The sequence below is a fragment of the Xenopus tropicalis genome, chromosome 3 (genome assembly GCF_000004195.4).
Source record: "Xenopus tropicalis strain Nigerian chromosome 3, UCB_Xtro_10.0, whole genome shotgun sequence".
In the NCBI taxonomy this organism is placed as follows: Eukaryota; Metazoa; Chordata; class Amphibia; order Anura; family Pipidae; genus Xenopus; species Xenopus tropicalis.
This window is the reverse complement of record NC_030679.2, coordinates 45,881,918-45,895,745: the sequence shown is the minus strand read 5'-3', so window position 1 is coordinate 45,895,745 and position 13,828 is coordinate 45,881,918. Positions and strand designations below refer to the sequence as shown.

Here is a 13,828-nt window from a genome sequence, read left to right as displayed (position 1 = left end):
TATGAAATATAACTCCCGATGTCCATCAACAGAGACATGTTACCCGTAACTGACATAAACTTGTGTGTGATAATGTTGCCCGGGGTACAATGCATCATCAAACTTTTCAGCTCACTTTACAAAGCTCTCACATGCAGCAAAGGAGATAAAGTGATTTTGCTCCAAGGGACAGGACCGTGACAAGATGATGATTGCACCATCATGACAAAGACACGAATGGTCAAGGAGGGAGTAATTAAAGGAGACCATGCATTGCATTGTTCAGGTATCGGACCGCTTATCCGGAAACCCGTTATCCAGAAAGCTCCAAATTACGGAAAGCCCGTCTCCCATAGACTCCATTTTAATCAAATAATTCAAAATTTTAGAACTGATTTCCTTTTTCTATGTAGAAATAAAACAGTACCTTGTAATTGATCCCAACTAAGATATAAATAATCCTTATTGGATGCAAAACAATCCTATTGGGTTTAATGTTTTATTGATTTTTTAGTAGACTTATGATATGGAGATCCAAATTACAGAAAGACCCCTTATCCGGAATACCCTTGGTCCCGAGCATTCTGGATAATGGGTCCTATAACCTGTACCAGTTTTCTTAACAGTATTGCCATAGTACACTTTTATTGGTACATTTATGCCCAACTTAAACATAAATATGTAGATAACATTGTATGCCTTTGGTTCGGGGGGGGGGGGGGAAAGGGTAAGGGTATAGGGTATTCAGTGAGGCCCTTTCCAATAGGATATTTCAGCACTGGGTTGGGGCTCACAGATTCCAATATTGCCACTGTATGACTATATTTTCATGAGCATTGTCAGTACGTTGTCATGTGTAACCCCTTCTTCTCAGTAAGTTATATACTCCCTCCAATTGTTATAGAATGATATGGTACACATGTGTACTGTGTGTGTACTGTGTGTGTACTGTGTGTGTACTGTGTGTGTACTGTGTGTGTACTGTGTGTGTATATATAATATGATTTATCAAGTCCTCTGGGGAGGGGGGGGGAATGTATGATTGTAATTTAAATATCTACCTTGCAAGGACCAAAGATGGAATAGCTTCAGTTTCCCTGTTTGCTGTGTTTAGCTCAAGAAATAACAAATCATATATTTTAATGGTAAAAATAACTGGAAAAAAGTATGGGAGGCATAAGCCCTATTCATTGATCTAACGTTGAACAAAGTGGTATGCTGCCCCTTTTTAATTTATTCTATTTCCCTGCATAAAAGGAACATTCTTTTAGCAGGGTAGAAGGTCAGATTTGCCTCATGCCCTCACTAGGATATGATGTAATTGGTTCTGTTTTACTTTCAGGGGTCTGTTCTGCGTCTTACAGCCCAAACCTGGCTAAATGGTTGGCTGTCTTTTCTGTTTTGAGCAATTGATGCTGGAATGCATGTTAAGTGCCAGATCCCCATCTAAATCCCAGGGAAATGCAGACACTGGTGTGCGCCCGCCTTCTTCCCATCTGCACAGTGTGTCCTGTAATTATTAAAGGGGGTTGTCTTTGAGGTTCTCTTTCCTTTCAAGAATAGCTGGTTGAGGAGTTGTGCTTCTCACATACTAAAAGCTTGTCAGATGCCCAGACCAGCAGTCACAGCGTTGCCATGGTAATGGGGGGATGCGAGCTTCCGTTTCCACATGCACAAAAACAAATTTCTCTCCCTAATGTGAAAATCTGTCCCCTACGCCTGCAGTGCAGATTATAGCAGTTTACTGACAATGCCTGCTCTTGTGAAGGAGAATTGGATTAGTTCATTTAGCTGAAAATCAAAGTACAGTGCTTTTGCCCATATACTAACCCTTTGGTGCTTAGTGGTGTCTCAGGGGTACAGTCTGTGTTTGGTTTATGTCCTTTTATTTTTATCTGCCCTTATGTAAAGCCCTGAAGAGACATTCTCTATGGCAAACAGAACATTTTGACCTCCATGGTGTTCTTGTAGAGAAAAGCATTCATAACACCCTGCGAGCCATAATATTTGGCCCCATTCACATCTGTGAGTGCTGTACTTGTCCAATTCGTGAAGCACTGTAACCCGTGTGCGTAATTTTTTTACTGCAACTTTGTCTTGTGACACAACTGCACATAAAGCTGGCCATACACGTGGCGATCTCACGATGTTTCGTACGACCGTCGGTCGCACGAAACATCGTCAGATCCGCCACACACCATTCAGGGCTGAATCGGCAGGTAAGGAGGTAGAAACAATAGGATTTCTACCTCCTTCTGCCGATTCAGCTCTGAAGGGAGAATTTTGGTCAGGCGCCTTCTATGGCGCCCGATCAAAATTTTCTAACTTGGCCGATCGGCGAGCCGACCGATTTCAGCAGCTTCCTGCGATATCGGTCGGCTCGCTGACATGCCATACACGCACCGATTATCGTACGAAACGAGGTTTCGTACGATAATATCGGTGCGTGTATGGCCACCTTAAGTCATATGCAACATGTAGTTCTTAAAGGAGACTAGTCATATTTCGGGTTAAATCACATCCAAATAGTGTCATAGCAGTCACATGTACACATGATACCATAGAAATAAATATGAATGTGGTGGGAATCTTTAATTTTGCTTGCACTACAATTGCAATCAAAGCCCAGGATGGTCTGCCTTAATACGCAGGCTAAAGATCCTGAATTTTTTATATTTTGTTTTTGTTGAAATTTTTTTGAATTGACTGTAAACGTTCCAGTAATGCCTTGTATTAGAAAGTGACTATTTAATTTGGTCACTTCCAGCTTGCTGCTATATAAGCAAGAGTTAATGTACACTCACAGGTGTGTATAGTGTTTTTGCCGAATTCCCCAGTGATACTAAGTTGTGGCTGGGGAGGTGCCTAGCCACAAAGCTCAAGATTTATAGTACTCATGATATTGTTGATATTAAACTCCCAGCACCCCATTGATAGCTGTGACAAGGATAGTACAGTGCGGCAACACTATGGAAAGCATGGGCAACAGTGGTCCTCCTGATTTTGTTGGAAAATCTTATATGACAATTGGTAAGGAATTGAAGGACTATTATCTTGGAAAGGTGGCTACACCATGTATTGCGCTTTGTATGGTACTGTGAATCAGATTGGATGCTGCAAAGGACTGATCTATGGCTGCCTTAGGGCAAAGACATACAAAGCTACTTAGTCACGGCTACTAAACACCCTGCCATAGGTAATACAAAGAATTGCCACAAATAGAGACAATTATTAGTAAATTATTAGCATAGTCTATTTTTGCAGCCATGTCAGTTAGCTGCTACTAGTAGCTTTGTGTGTTTTCACCATGTGTCCCCCAGTTTTATTGTGCTTTTATTTAAATGCAAATTAAGCTCTATATTTTGAAGTTACTGGTCTTTTGACAATGAGATTGTGTGGGAGGTTAGGAAGATCTTGTTCTTTTACTCTTATAACCAACTTGGAGCCCAGCCTTTCTTTGCTTTCATTCAGCTTGATATTACTGTTAGCCAGCTATTGAGTAGTAACAATACAATTATGTGTAATGCTCATTATGTTTAATAAACTCAGCTCTATTAATAGTGTGCAACAAGCTTCTATTACATTTTAATTAGTCTCTACATTTTAATGCAAATATATTGCAGCTGTTCCCAGGCACCCTTACTACAATAGCTGGGGAAATATGTACTTATTGGGAGAATACTGGGAGGGCATTCTTGGCTAATTATTAAAAGACAGAGGTTGTGGTACACCTACGTGCCACATACTTCTCCATCAGATATGGATGGCTAGGAGATTTTAGATGTGTAGTACTCATGGAAACCAAGAGGTGATTTAATGGATATTGCAAGTAACGCACAGAAACCAGAATATGTAACTTGCTAAACAAGTACTAGATATACACATGCTGATACTTTCTTCTGAACTGGCCTCTCCTGACCAAGTCAGCGCCATATTGGGCAATGTGTGGGGATTAAAATAATGGCTCTCCTGGTGGAGTGTTTTTGTAGATTTGTGGTTGGGGCAAAAGTGCTGTCAAGTAAAAAGCACATCCAGATATAACTGAATTAGAGAGAGTCCAAAGGTGGTATCAGAAGTCTCAGATATGAAAAAGACTGGCCAAGAGATTGTTGTTTATGGAGAAAAATAGTAACTGTCTATAAATATATAAGGGCATAATATAATAAACTCTGTAATGTGTTATTTACCAGTAGGCCTTTCCAGCAAACATGAGAGTGTCCAATCTGATTTAGAAAAAGGAGGAGGTTCCATCTTAATATTCAAAAACCTTTTTTTTTTTTACAGTGAGAGCTGTGAAACTGGAATTCTTTACCTAAATCAGTCAAACTGGCAGATACATTAGATTGCTTTAAGGAGGCATTGGATGGCTTTTTAGCAAGTGAGGAAATACAGGGTTATTTTAAAATAGCTCTAGGTACAATACAGTTAATCCAGGGGCTGGCATGATTGCCATCTTGAAGTCAGAAAGGAATTTCCCCCCTTTCAGGCAAATTGGAGAGACTTTGGATATGGGTTTTTTGCCTTCCTCTAAATTGCCTTCCTCTTCCTATAAATTAGCAGTTAGGCAGTTTAATAAAATGTTGCACTTCAAAGACATGTCTTTTTTCAATCTAAGTTACTATGTAATGGTGTTGGATTTCTTAGCTAAATAGGTACTGTTTAATAAACGGGAGAGACTTGCTGCAATAGTGTGCAAATCAATAGCCATGCAGTAGAATTTGCAGTATCAACAGTAACATTTGGAATCAATACTCCCAAATGTATATGAAGTGTCTGTCATCCTTGGGCACTCTTGGCATTTTACTGCAGTCTGTGTTCTGGTGGCCCTTCTGCCAGGGAATTAACTCCACTGTGATCATGGTTGCAGCTGTTTGGCTACCTAGTCCTAAAATGATTTTGCTTTTCTTCTCACAGAGAATAATATTTAGTCCTACACTAACTAGACTTCTCTAGATGTCCTACATTAAAAATAAATAGGTGCTTGGGCCTACCTGCCCCAGCTATTTATGTATTAAACACACATTTACCCACAACCTAACAGGAAATATAAGAGACTGAACTTGGTCGCCTTATTCTTAAAATGAACTTTTTATTTATTTGCATTTGCATTACATATCAGATTTAGCCCAGTGCTCAAGGAGTTGAGAAACAATTTCCAGCAGCAAAACAATATATCATTTGAGCACATTTGACAAACATCTTTCCCTGGTATGATACAGTAGTCCTACTCTCATATATTTAGTGTTTGTCATCGGGCACCTCTCTGTTTATCCTATTGCTTCCTCAGTTTGTTCCAACCTTAGGTTCCTCAGTCTGCTGCTATGGCAACCACACAAGCCTCCTGTTTATTTCTCAGCCATGGGATCTGCCCTTTGTGTGTGTGTGTGGGAGAAAAGGGGTCTGTGGATGGCCAGCCACTGTCACACTATCTCAACTACTTCTGCCCTGGCCAGTTTTTGTTTTTCTCTTTTCTCCTAAAATTCCACTCTGTCCCGTTCTTTGCCCTGCACAACGCTGTTTGCCCTCCCATTTTCACTGTCTGCTGAGCTGCTAACTGCATATAGATCTTTCACTGCAGAGCCTGTGGCATGTCATTGTGTCCAACATACAGTTAGCAGCAGTATATGAAACAATGAAAACCCCTAATTCAGCAGTCTACTCTTCCATCCTACTGCTAGCTAAATGTGTAATGGTAGCGTGTGTGTGTCTGAACATGAGGGAAAAATGCTGTGCTCATTCTGAAATGTTGTTATATCAGTAAAAGTGGCTGTACACTGGTCAGTCCTGTACATTAGAGGCTTCTAAACAATGCAGTGCAAATGGGTGTCCAGCCTCATAGCTAAAAACGGTTAAACGTTGAGTGTGAATGCCAAATGTGTTGGTTATGCCCATGTTTCTACATATCTGTAACCCTGTTATGAGCTTATGGGGGCCCAACCAAATGTTTAATCAAAGAGGGAGGCCTGAACCCAAGACCTTTGCAGTACAGTTTAAAGCCATGCGGCCCATGGGTTGAATGGATGGTTACTATAAAAAGGGCCATGCACGGTATGGCCACATTTCTGTTGTTTGTTTCGTCAAGCTAACAGCTAGAATAATGAGTGCTAAGACTTCTCTTTCATTTATCTGCGGGTGCACCACGCATTGGCTAAATAATCAAACTGCCTTAACGAATAACCAACCAATATCCATGGTACATATATATTTTTGTCTTCTCTTGTTAGTTCAGACAGATGTACCAGATGCTGTCAGACTAAACAAATCCTCCCCTGAAGCTTAGCCAGAAGAGATGACAAAACATTACTAACTTTTGCTGTCCGGGCATTTTTTTGCCCAAGCTTACAGTCTCCCAGAGTCATTCTGCTGATTTTTCTTTAACTAAATTATGTGAACTTATTGCCCTCCATGGAGGTTAAAAATGTTTTATTCAGGATCAGAGTGAACAGGTGCCAGAACTTGTCTTTAATCCCACTTCTGTGCTTAAGCAATTTATGATTGTCTAGGGAATGTCTAACAGTTCCCAGGGGTGGTTTGTGTTATGTGTCATAAAAGTGTCCTGAAAAGCTTGTGTTTGTGTTTAACTGTACCAATCCACATGCAGGCAATCACTCCTTAACTTCATTGTACCTTGGGGCTTGTTACAAGCAATTCCAAATTTTCCACCTGCATGTGTTTCTGATGCCATTGGATCAAACAGTATGCAGTGCTGATAATCCGTTAAACTGAAAGAGAAAAGTCAGAGTGTTTAAAGAGCTAGAGTATTAAACTGTATCTAAGAAAGTTAGATTGTACTTTAGTTTAATCATGTGCCAAATTCATCATTTTTAGCTTTAGCTGTATATATTAAACAAATATGAGCAAAATCCCTAAAACACTTCATCATCAAAAATAAATTGCTGTCATTTATATAAGTGAAGCTGGGCTAAGGCCTATGGCTCAGGCAAGTTTGGGTGGAAAAACTATGCCACATATTGTACACAGGTTGGGTAGGCCACACTCCAAACAGGGCCCTTCCACGTTGTTTATGTAATGGCACCCTTTTAGTGACATCACTTCGCTAGTACCAGAAGATTTCTCCAGCTGTGTCCTCCTTCCCATTTTCCTGCAGAAAAACTGCTCATGCAGTGCAATGATCAAGGCAGCCTTTTGTGGGGAATGTTGTCACTTGTGGAATCCTCTTGGCAAACACAAAAAAAGAACATTTGGCACATCCTAACCTGTCTCAACCATCTTTATCCACTTTTATGTGGATGTTATATTTGAGCCCCCGGCATATTCCAGTCTATCCCATCATCACCAAAGGCTGGTGTTTGGCACCTTCAGTTTAGCAGGTACTGTCTGAATCATACCTGAAACAGCAACCTTCTTTTACAACCATAATCGTCTCAAAAACGCTACTGCGATTTGATTGCCTTAAGTCTGCTTGATTACTTACTTGCTTGATTTCTTTTTAATAAAGGAAATCATTAGAATTGTGCCCATTCCGCACAATCTGTACTGCCAATGATCGTTTTCTTTAAAAAACCATTAAGTCTTAAATATTGTAATTGGCTTTACCTTATATAGGCTGTTGCTAGTTCAAATGCAAATTCTTTAAAAAGGCCAATGGGATTTATACCCCTCAACCACCCCTTTCTATCCCATTCTGAAAATCCATACAAAGGCTTCCTCTAACATTAATTTCTCAAAAGTATGCCCCTCATTTCAGCGCCAGCCTGAATGCCAGTTAGATTTGGAAGAATGCCTAAATTTGGGGATTGAGGAATGAAAACTGCTGGACCAAATATTCTTGAAAATGGATAACTGATACAAGGATGGACCTCCAAGGGGACTTTAAACTGAATAACACTTGACAGCCACTGCCTTACACAGAAAACATTCATGTAACTTCATTGAGCATTAGAAGTATATGGGTGACCGTCACCGTCAGATAAAGATTCCTCTGAAAAATATCCCTACATTTTTTAAGAATATTTATAAATAGTTCACACAGATGAGACTTAGGCAGCCATGCACACAATATTTCTTGGTGGAATAACTGACACTGTGCACTGTTTATAAGAAATCATGGTACTGTATTGGAACACATTGGGTTTTAAAAATGGTAACATTTAAATATTTTCTTACTACCTGTTCTTACATTCAGTAATTTGGCTTATTACACTATGGGTACTAGACTTATTAACCCATGGGTCAGGACCTAAAAGTGGAACCTCATGCTGTTTAGGCTGGCTCTCCATAATCCCCTACAATTAATACTATGAAACCTTAATTTTACATACCATAATGTTAGGTTTTTCCTCACTTACCACCTTTTTTGTGGTCCCCTGAAAAACTGGGTGTCCTACTGTATAAATAACAGTAGCTAAAGTTAGGTACATACTTGGTTGTAATGTAATTTTTGGGTCATGAAGCTATTTCCCCAGATTCATTTTGGTAGAAGAAACACTGCAATAAAATATTTTGTTTCCCAAAGAATGTGACCATTGCTTGCCAGTTATGACAGTTTAAAGGCACATAAACCATCTATAGCACTGTTCCTTTGCCTGCATGTTTTTCTATTACATCCTTCAACATGTACCAACATATTTGTAAGGGTTAAACCATGCTTGGAGCTGTAGTCCAGCAACAGCAGCACTAGATTCTGCACATTTCCAAATGCCAGCTGAATTGATGCAAGACAATCCTAAATGAAAATCATGCTTGCTATGTTTACAATTGATTTTTTTGTTCTCCGTTGATATGGCCGTTGCAAGAGGTATTAGCTCTAAAATATTTTACAGCAATATATCTGATATTTAATTGCATTGAAAGACTAACGGGCCAAAATTGCTTGCAACAAGATAACTGACTTAATGCTAGTAGGGATTAATGTCATTGAATAATCCTGTTATTAAGACGGAGATATCTAGTTGGCTAAGATAGAGGCATATATGGCTCTGTTTAAGGAAATATTATTTTTTCTCTGTAATGCTACACTTCGCTTAACAAGATAACCTAAAATCTCTGAAATCTGAAATTTTATGAGGAATGGCATTTCAGATTGTGGAAAAAGAAATACGTTCTTTTAATATGTTTTGTGTATTTCCAACCCCATTTTTCGTGGCTTAACAAGGATTTGTGCTGTAATAACTTTCTCTTTTGTGTCACACAGGGCACTTTATACTTATGAAGACAACTCCGATATCCTCACCTTGGCATCATCAGGAGGTGAGTATTCGTTCTTACACTGCTATGCTAGTAGGTAATATCTAGTCCAGGGTGGGTTTGATCAATATGTTTTATTTACTCCTCTGTTTTTTCTGTCTTATATGGGGTAAGCATCTCACTATATTTATATTGTTGCCCATCATCAATTAAGTTCTAGAGTGGCCCATTTTCAGATTTCCCCTGTGGCATCATTACATTGTTTTTCCTAGCAACAACATTTTCAGCATTTGAAGATTTTCTCTCACCATGTATATCAGAGGAGTATTCAGCTTTTAGTTGTGTCCGAGGACCACTTCTGCTCCCCCTTTGAATAGTTAAACTCGTGTGACACTCATAGTCACTTTTAATCTAGGTGAATCTAGTTCTTTGATTGGATATCCAAAATGCTTTCATGTTCTCTAGAGCTGTTGTTCTTCATGGTTGCCCCACAGAGGTGAGGTCTGAATTAAAATGTAATTTTTAACCAGTGGTTTCTCAATAAAAGTTTAGCATTTTGTTTTGGAAAGGAAAATTCACAAACTGTGTACTTTGGTTGAAGATACCTACTTTTGAGCAAGAGATCTTAATCTACGGGTCACACTAAGAATGGGTCACCAAAATACAAAAAACAATCTATGTGTTATATTGCCCATTACCGTGGTAATTGTTTCCAAGAGTAATTATTGGGGAAATTAAAAATTAAATCCGCACAGCAGAGAAGAATCTAGCTGGGTCAATAGCTGGAAGTTCAAGCTCTCAGCCAGTTTTGGGTGGGGGCACTGCTATAAAAATAAAAAAGGCTTATTGATGCTGCATATTTAAAGCAAGACAAATATTGCATTACTTGCAACACAAACTCTAATTTCTTTTTGGCTGTGTGTGTTTAAACCCAGAATTTGATGTTTGCTACAAATTGTGAACGCTTGGCTAAGAATTATTGTGGCCATGCACAAGTGTCCAAATTGCAAGCTGGGAACATAGCAAACAATCCTCATAAACACTAAGCTTTGTCGATGCTGTGCTAAGAAAACAGACTGCAAAGTGCTTTATTGAGCTTTGTGTGTCACTAATGTTACCATAATTCTAACACACAAGGCTCAGCGAACTGCTACCATTACACCTTGTTAGCATAGCTGAGGTAGTATATATTTTATGACAGGAACGATGGACTTGAAGGAACCCCCCTCGTGAAACTGACTGGAATTTGTAGGCTCTAGTTACCCAACTAACCAGCTGATTCTGGGCTATTTCAGTTAGTTCTTTGCATCCCCAATAAATGCCTTAAGGAGCGATTACCATCTAAGCTTCAAGAAAAAAAATTGAAAGACACTAGAAATCAGGTTAAGAAGCACTGCTTGTGTGTATACAGGTATATAGTTATCATCTCTAATGCTCATTATCCTTTAATTATATGAAACCATAAATATTTGACTTCAGGAAAACAATTATTGCATGTTATTTTGACAGCTATATCTGGTATTCCATAACGGCAAGTTTTAGCAATGCGTTTTGCTTAATGAACCTACTCCCTAATGATTCTTTTAACAGCAGGCAAGTTCTGACATCTTTACATGCACCATTGTAAGTGCACTTGGTTTGGCTGGGGTGCGTAGTGTGACAGTAACACTTCCACTCTACATACTGCACTTGTTCATAATAGCTCAAGTTTCCATTACAATTCCATATTTTTTATATTCTGATCATTAAGGAAAACTCTCATTTTAATGCTGTATACTGAAAATGCATTAATTACCATATTAGTCTGAAATATTTGTAAGCAGCATTTCTTTTTAATTCTATTTTTTAGTTTTTAATCCTTGATATGCATTTACAGTTTCTTCCTCTCTCCAGCAATGTTCCCTGTAATTTCTTGTGGCCAAATATGGTATTTTTTGTGCACTTTATAAAAGCTGTTCAGGGTCCAAGCAAGTATTAAATCATGTGGGGGTATAAGAGATTAACGTCTACAATTTGTGTGCTGTTTTCATAAAGTATATTACACAATCTTAACACTGTTTTGCAGTAATTATTTCTAAATACACAGAAAGGTTTTAAAGGGGTAGTTTACCTTTAGTTAACTTTTAGTATGGAATGGCCAATTCTTAGCCATTTTTTGATTGGTCTTTACTTTTTATATTTTTATAGTATTTTTTTTAATGATTTGCTCTCCATTTCTGACTCTTTCCAGCTTTTCAAATGGAGGTCACGGAACCCATACAACAAAAACATTTTATTATTATAGTTACTTTTGATTAATATTTTTTCTATTCAGATTCTTGCCTATACATATTCAAGCTGCTGAAATTCCAACCTGGAGAGCTGCTGAGCAAAAAGCTAAATATTTAAAAAAACGCAAATAATTAAAAATGAAGACCAATTGCAAATTGTCTCAGAATATAACTCTTTACATTACGCTAATATTAAGGTCAACAAGTGAGATTTTTTAACGCAAAATCCTTCCCTCTGGCCAGTTAAACATATTCATGGAAATGATATGTACTGTACTTAGAACATTTTAAAAGCTCAAATCTGTATAAGCTACTACATGGCACTTGACTGCAGTTCAGAGAGTATTGCTATGACTGCAACTAAAGTGATGGATGAATTGAGCTGGATACACTCACCAATGAAAATGCTGCATGACCTACCTACCACCTGGTATAGGTATAGTTACCCTGTGCCACCATCCCAGTGGTGTGATATAGGCAGTGTCTGGTGTAATAAAATAAGCAGCCACCACTCCTGAGAACATGTGTTTATAAAACTGATCCAAGTCTCTAACATCAAGGTCCCAATGACCTACAGAGTAAGGGCACTAAACACATAATAGGCTATGACCTTGTGAAGCTATGATGATATCTCTAGTGAGAATGTTATGGATAACCCTATGTATACTAACTCAAGGGCAGATATTCTGTCACTATCTCTCTGCATTTTTCCCTGTTTCTGTGATGTTCCAGTCTTTTTGATCTTTGGTTAGCCATAAAGTGTTTTTTTTTTTTTTTTTTTCCTAATGTCTTTTGCAGGAGGGGGATTACATGATCTCGCCAGCCGTTTTGAGAACCAGAAGGTTATGTACGGATTCTGCAGTGTGAAGGAGCCTCACGCTATGTTGGCTAGATATGTTCTCATCAACTGGGTGAGGAAAGCGGACTGAGCTAATTAATTTAGTGGGTGGGCGGTAACTGACTGCCAGAAGTAGATTTTAATTGTAAGCAGCTTTAAGCTTGCAGAGGAAATTGTCCTTATTTGATAGTTCCTGGCTTCCATTTATGTCACCAAAGGACACTATGGTATAGCTTTTATGTGTCCATATTATTCAGTCTCTTCCTATCTTTATAGACTACAGTTCCTGTTTAGTGCCATCTGCTGCTTTAGATAAGTACATATTTGAACCTGTGATCAGCTGATGAGGATTGGGGTTACCTAAAACTGCCGCCCCTTGCTGTAGGGTGAAAATATGCATAAAATTGAGTAAAATGGTGTTTGTTCTGCACCTTATTCAATGGCAAAGAAACAATACTCTCCCAAATGCTCTTTAGAGTACTCCAAAACCCAGTTCACTTCATTAATTTACGTTCATTGTCCAATGTTTGTTAATCGTATGTTTTAGAAATATCTATTCTGTTTTGCATTCAGCAACAACAAAGTTCATCCAGCACTCTTATTATAAACACTTTGTGAATCCTATCCTATTCTATCTTATCCTATAAAGAGTGCTCAGAGTTCTATAAACTGAGGCCCATATATTTCATGTCCTTACAGGATGGTTCATGTAAGGGATGTGATCGCAGAAATAGGGTTTCTAGGTGGGGACGCACTGTATTATGTACATCCTATGGTTTATCATGGGACAATCCAATGCTGATGTGCTGCAATGCTGCATGTGTGTCCCTAAATGGGGCCAAAGGATGTGTGCTGAACCCTTTGTTGATAAACGTGGTATGTGGTTATATAACATAGTTGCCAACATTCCCATTTGCAGTCTGATTGCTGCTGTTGAAATTTGCAGAAACATGTACATGTGATTTTTGTCACACTATTCCAGGGGTCCTTTTCATAAAAATTAGTTACTTCTAGACTTGCCCTTAAAATGTTACACTTTATATTTCTACCCATTTTATAATGCCAGCTTTGCCCTGTGTTTTAAGAAAGTTCTGTATTGATTTATATATATATATATATATATATATATATATATATATATATATATATATATATATATATAATACAGGGTGCTCTTCTGAGTGCTTTTGCAATTAGCAAGAATCATATAATGTTTTTTTCTTTTAGATTTCATTATATTTACACCAAAGTGTATCCTGAGCAACCCAAGCTGTTCCACACAGTCAAGGGCCTGACATAAATAGCAAAAGCCTAATTTACTGAGGCAGGTATTGTCTCCTGATAACTTCCCTGCTTGATTTTATGAAATGTGTCACACTGAGTGAAAAAAACTGAGCAGGGAAGAACCTCACTTAGGCTGAACAGCAGGGGACAGTAGTGAACAAATGAATCATGAAATAAAATTAAAAAAAAAAGCAGTTTATATAACAAAAGTGCTTAGAGAGCACTCTGAACAATTTAAATTGTTAGCAAAAAAATTAAATGAGAAGGAAAGGCTAATAAAGAGTTAATCTTAAGCTGCAAGCATACCTTC

The 13,828-nt window shown here is 38.3% G+C and overlaps 1 protein-coding gene across 9 annotated transcripts in view; it reads left to right on the top strand.

The window, feature by feature from the left end:
• The window catches only part of dbn1 (drebrin 1), a 57,156-nt gene that overhangs the window by 24,549 nt on the left and 18,779 nt on the right, over positions 1-13,828 (top strand). For all 9 annotated transcript variants that reach the window (XM_031898012.1, XM_031898010.1, XM_031898009.1 and 6 more), the window contains 2 exon segments: positions 9,134-9,189; positions 12,195-12,307. In XM_031898012.1, the coding sequence (XP_031753872.1) occupies positions 9,134-9,189; positions 12,195-12,307 (169 nt within the window).